The sequence below is a fragment of the Sylvia atricapilla genome, chromosome 7 (genome assembly GCF_009819655.1).
Source record: "Sylvia atricapilla isolate bSylAtr1 chromosome 7, bSylAtr1.pri, whole genome shotgun sequence".
NCBI lineage: Eukaryota > Metazoa > Chordata > Aves > Passeriformes > Sylviidae > Sylvia > Sylvia atricapilla.
In genome coordinates, this window is record NC_089146.1 from 10,018,079 (window position 1) to 10,024,078 (window position 6,000).

At 45.3% G+C, this 6,000-nt stretch overlaps 1 protein-coding gene across 1 annotated transcript in view; it reads right to left on the bottom strand.

Moving 5' to 3' along the window:
• HECW2 (HECT, C2 and WW domain containing E3 ubiquitin protein ligase 2) overlaps positions 1-872 on the bottom strand; it is a 98,504-nt gene extending 97,632 nt beyond the window's left edge. The window contains exon 1 of the mRNA XM_066322552.1: positions 544-872. Within this exon, the coding sequence (XP_066178649.1) occupies positions 544-835 (292 nt within the window). The 5' untranslated portion in view covers positions 836-872. The remainder of the gene's footprint in view (positions 1-543) is intronic.
• Positions 873-6,000: the final 5,128 nt, after the last annotated feature.

A 6,000-nucleotide genomic window follows, 5' to 3' on the forward strand; every position in this document is an offset into this window, starting at 1 on the left:
AGAAACCTCACAGAAGAATCTCGGGAGAGGATTTCCTTCTACAAGAATTCCTCATGAACAGAAATTTTTGCTCCTTCAGAACTGATGCTACTTCAGTTCTACAGGATCAAAGACTTATACAAATGATAATGTTGCTTATCAAAAATGATAAGAGGTTACTTGTCCAAGATAATGTATAAGCATTGGACTGTAAGCACATCAAGTTACACAATGAGTATGGTACTTCAAATTTTCCAGTCTGTAAGCCAGCCACCAGCACAGGTAGAAACAGGAAACTGTACGCATATTAATTGTTCAGGAATAATGCATTTCATCTTCTAGCAGGTCAGATCTAGCAGATCTACATTAATTAGAATCATGTATTACATAGCTCACTTCATGGAGAAAAGCTAAGAGGAATCCAAGGCAATGCTCTGCAGTCATAACTCAGCTTTATCTGTAGATTAATTCTGTAGTATGCCAGAACACATACCAGAAAAGAAAATATGAAGTGGCAAAATAGCAAGAAACACACAGAAATATCACAGCACAATTCTGACTTACCTATGTGATAAAGTCCTATCCAGTCAGTTGGATCTACTTCTTCCTTAATATCCCAGAAAATGATGAGGTTCTGAGACTGTCCCAAGGTGTATTCATACATGCTGGCTGTCAAACTAGACCTGCTATCCGAAGTCACTAAATCAGTGTCACTGTTGGCACGCTGCAAGTTCATGTTCTCAGGCACGGTGCCCTGAGAGGCCAGGCTCTGCAGGTTCTCGGGGCTCAGCGTGTACCGCAGCTGTGGGTTGCGACGGCGCACGAAGAGCAGGTGCTCTCGGGCTGAGCTGGCCATCTCTCCTCCACTTCTGGCAATTCACGTAAAAAAGTTGTTGTTCAGAGATCTATTACAAAGAAGGAAGAAAGAAAGTTTTAAGTGAGACAGGAGGTGAGTCAAGTTATTAAATGGAGAAGAGTTAGTGCAAAAATGTTCCCACAGAAGCCTGAAACCGACCAAGTACAATCTTTTTATTCATTGTTCTACCACTGCTAAGAACTGTGTGTGTACATTTAAAAAACCCCATGATTCATTTACAACAAAATTCAGAGTTAGCCTTAACCACAAAATAACTTAAGCCAGAAAACAGCAGAAAGCAAATCATCCAAGACAATCTATGAAGCAAGAACAGCCACAGTAACAAAGCTAATGTAAGTCCGGCCTTAAGAGCAAAGATATCATGAACTCGTCTTCTGCCATAAAAATCATGGCAGTCCATGCTGTTTATGGCAATTTCAACAATACTCTCTATGTACTGTTTGATCAGCATGAGTTAAGTGTTGAAGATAATAGTAAGGTTGGACATATTTGAGTAGAAACCCAGATTTATGCTACTATAAAATCTCCTTATAAGGATTTTGTCTTATCAAGTACAAAGCATCGCTTCTGAGGTTCTCTACAGAAACATGTAAAACCATTGACTGAGATACTTTGGACTGCAGATATATATCCAGTTAGTCCTTTCATCTGTGCAGTCAAATTTTTTGTTTTTGTTTTTGTTTCCATCCACTAGAAAACAGAGGCCCTAGAAATTCAAGGCAATTTCTCTAGCAAAAGTTGTCATTTTCCTCCAGCCCTGAGCAGACACTTCCCTCAAGTGTCTTCCCTGAAAGGGCCATGCCAATATCATCACATCATACATTCACTATCACAACTTGCATTTCATTATCCATAGCTTCTAAATTACTGTCATTTGAAAATAAGCACTCACACTACTCACAACCATAATTCATTTTCAATTTTCTTTTCAATATTTCCGTGTATGGACTCTTCAGGTATACCAAAACATTTTCTGGTGCTTTTCGGCTTCTCTTAAATGGGAGATGTTTTGAAACACGAAGAACTAACAAAGGGGGGAAATCAGGTTCAACTTATCCAGTTGTGTGCAGTGTGTCACACACTGTAAGTGATTCAGCATCAAATAATGCAGAAAAGGAAGGAAACAAAAATTCAGTCCAATAATTCTACATATAGAGAAGTGACATAGACACAACCACGTTTACTTCACAAAGTACATGACACAGTCTTTCCTGACATGAGGAATATTTTGGCTGCATACATATTTTATTTCTGGCCCTGGACGTCAGCAGGATTCACTACCTCCTCTGTGCCATGCTCCGCCTCTGACATCAGGGTCAGTGAGCAAAGGGAAACTGGTGAAAAGGGACTTTTTAAATGAGACAAGGGATAGTTAGTATCTTGTTTCTCTATGCAAAGTTTTATTCCCTAGTTCTGAAAATCCCAGAGTGCTTTGAGACAAGCAAAGCACTGTCAGAAACAGCTACCACCTTCCCTACAAGCCAGTGAAACACAGGGATCACCCTCTGATGTGAGTGAGAGCCCACATTACATTTAACTGTTAAATGTCACACTGACAGAGTTCTACCCCTGAGTCAGGAAGTCTTGATTTGCTCCTGAGGCTGCCCACCACAGCAAGCAGCTCATGCTCCTGCCTGGGGACCACAGCCCTCAGTGCCAGGAGATCAGGCAGTATTAATTAACAGACTGGCACCTATTAAGTTTATTTTATTCCATCCCACAGCCACAGGTTTATGTATTTTTCAACTACTGCATGCAGTGGTTTTATGGCAGTAAAATCACCACAAAATAATAGTCATGCAGACAGACTACAGGTTAGAGACCAAGTTTTAATAGGAGGCATGAAGAAGTTTCCTTCCGATGCAGAGACTTACACTGTACCCAGGGCAACACTGGCATTTGTTGGAACATATTGAAAATTTATATGTAGCAGATGGACAGACTCATCTATGGTTAAGGACACATGAGAATTAACTTGTACTAGCCAGGACTATACCACAGTTTGAGAGATTAAAATAGCCTGAGAAAAACATTTACTCCTTTGCAACAGTCTGTTTTCTTAAGTCCTAATGTCTATTATTTTGCTGAAACACTTTAGTTTCTGAAAGTAAACTACAAATCTAAACACTGGGTAACTTGTTGGATCCTATTCATAATTCCAAGTGTGATCCAAACGAACCGCATAAAGCAACTGAAATCAATTTGCAACCAACAAGTTAAACTCACATGTAGATGAGCTCCTACTGCAGGTAAAAAAAAAAAAACTTCAAAAATTCAGGACTCATAAGCTTTTACAGCTTCTAAATCATAAAATGAGGTTGTAAAGGGGCCCTCATGTCAGATAGTACTCTGCTATGTAGTATCTCACAGTGAGATTAATTAAGTATATTTGTAAAGAGAGAAATACAACAGTCATATTGTAAAATGGGGAAAATATGATTGCCATAAAACCCAAGCCATAAGAAGTGACAGAAGGGCAAAAAGAGCCACTACTTCAGTTATTTGCAACCCAGAAAAGAGATGAAAACCTTACACAGTGCCTTCCTGCCTACAAGAGCAATTAGTTCATTGGGTTAACAATTCCTGATGTCTGTCACTAATAACATAACTAACAGAACATTAACACATACATCCTACCATAGACTGAAAATAAGAATTATCCTCCCACCTTCAGTTCCTGCTAAGCACCACTGAAACAGCATTTGCACCCAGACTATGCTGTAAAGACAATGCCCAGGATTAGCTGTGTGCACCTGTTCTGCCTTGAAGGTTCAGCTCAGGCTGAACGTGATCAGATCAGTGATATCAGTGAGTATCACACAAAGCTGGCCAGGCTTTCATGAAGGCAAACTGAAATGTTCATCCTGAATTAAAAGCACAGGAAAATACAGGCATTCAGGAAATCAGCAGATACTTAACTTTAGCAACCTATTTCAGTTGAAAAGTGAAACCTGTATCAAAGCTGCTTATCCGTATCACAGCATTTTCTTCAGTACTGGACAAGAAGCTTAGACAGAGCTAGAACTGATTTCCTCTTAATCTCTAAGTGGCCCAAACTCAGGATTATTTCTATCTAAATATACTCTCCAATTACTAATAACAGAGGGACTAGAACTGGGAAATAGTTCCACTTAATATACAAAATACAGATAGGAAAAATCCTCTTGCCCACCCTTCATCACTAAAGGAGATTGAAAAGGAACGTCAGGCCATTTCACATAGTCAAACATCTAACAGTTTAAAAAATACATGAATGGAAGTCCAAGAGTTCCAGCACAAGAATCACCAAAAAAAGCCTACCCCACCATGCAAAACAAACCAGAGTTCACATGCTGCCCTGTTTATCTTACTGCTACCAGTGATTCATTTCTTGTTTATGTAGCGCTCTTTGATGTGGCTGCCGGGTGCTGCTCGCTGCATCTTCCCACAGCACTTGGAGTAAAGCAGCTCCGCGGGGCTGACCCCGGGCAGGGCTGGCCCCGGGCAGGGGCTGATCCCGGGCAGGGCTGATCCTGGGCAAGGCTGGCCCCGGGCAGACCCCCGGGCAGGGCCGACCCCGGGCAGGGCTGGGCCCGGGCAGGGGCTGACCCCGGGCAGGGCTGGCCCCCGGGCAGGGGCTGACCCCCGGCAGGGCTGACCCCGGGCAGGGCTGATCCCGGGCAGGGCTGACCCCCGGGCAGGGGCTGGCCCCCGGGCAGGGCAGACCCCGGGCAGGGCAGACCCCGGGCAGGGCTGGCCCCCGGGCAGGGGCTGACCCCGGGCAGGGGCTGATCCCGGGCAGGGCTGACCCCCGGGCAGGGGCTGACCCCGGGCAGGGCTGACCCCGGGCAGGGCTGGCCCCCGGGCAGGGCTGACCCCGGGCAGGGCTGATCCCGGGCAGGGCTGACCCCGGGCAGGGGCTGACCCCGGGCAGGGCTGGCCCGGCACCCGCAGGACACGGGCTGTGCTCCGAGCGGGCGCTCAGGGGGCTGCTGGGGAAGTGTTCATTAACCCATCGCACGGGGCACTGCCTTCGGTCCCCCCGCTGCAGCCTCGCGGAGGAGCGAGGGCACTGCAGGGCGAGGCTCCCTGCCCTCGGGAGTGCTCCGCACACGGCCGGCCCTGCTCTGTGACAGATGGGCAGGACAAAGTGTCCTGTCCAATTGACACCCAACGGCCCCCATTCACGGGATCACGCAATCGTTTAGGTTTAAAAGACCTCTACCAACATCCAGCCCAACCATTAACCTGACACAGGTCACCACTGTCAACGTCTGACAACTCCTCTGCTGAAGAAATTTTCCCTAATATTCAATGTAAACCTCCCCGGGGACACCTTGAGGCTGTTTCCTCTGATCCTTTATTCTCCCAGGTAACAGGCAAGACCGACACCCATCTACTTTTGGAAATTGTTGAGAGCCACAAAGTTCCCCCTGAACCTCTTTTCCTCCAGGCTAAACACCCCCAGCTCCCTCAGCCGCTCCTCACAGGACCTTCACCGCCTCCCTTGCTCTCCTCTGGGCACATCCAGATCATGCTTGGTGCATCTCTCAAATGCCTCTCCCATGCTGAGATAAGCAATCCCCACAATTATACAGGCAGAAGAACACATTAAGAATACGAAGAACAGAAAACATGCTGGTTTTCCAATTACACGCTGTGTGACACTGCTTTGTTCAGTACAAAGATTTATAAATGCTATAATGTAAGGTTCAAACTGACCATCTGTCTGAGCTCTAAGTGGCTGAGAAAATGCTTCTTGAATAAATTTAGAATTTGGAGATCCTTCTCTGCACAGAACCCAAAAATAGCATATTTTCTGGGACAAGGTAGGACTCTCCAGTCCCTGTACTCTCTTCAAACCTGCTAGAAACTCTGGCAAAAGCAGAATAGTCAGAATTCACTGCCTGTGCAGCTGGGTGATGGTTAACCATGGTTCACTCATATACTTCACCACTGTGCACTTACCCTGCTCCAGCACTAAAGAGCTTTTCTCTCCTCTAGACCTGCTGTGCACCTCTGCCAGCAGGACAGACAGGCTCCTCCCAGTAAAACTCATCAGCTACTTACTCAGCATCATCCTCAGGAGCTGATTTAGCCTGAGACAAAGGGATTAACTGGACAGCTCTAACTCAACAGCTTCCTTTCAGGCCTGTATTCTACTG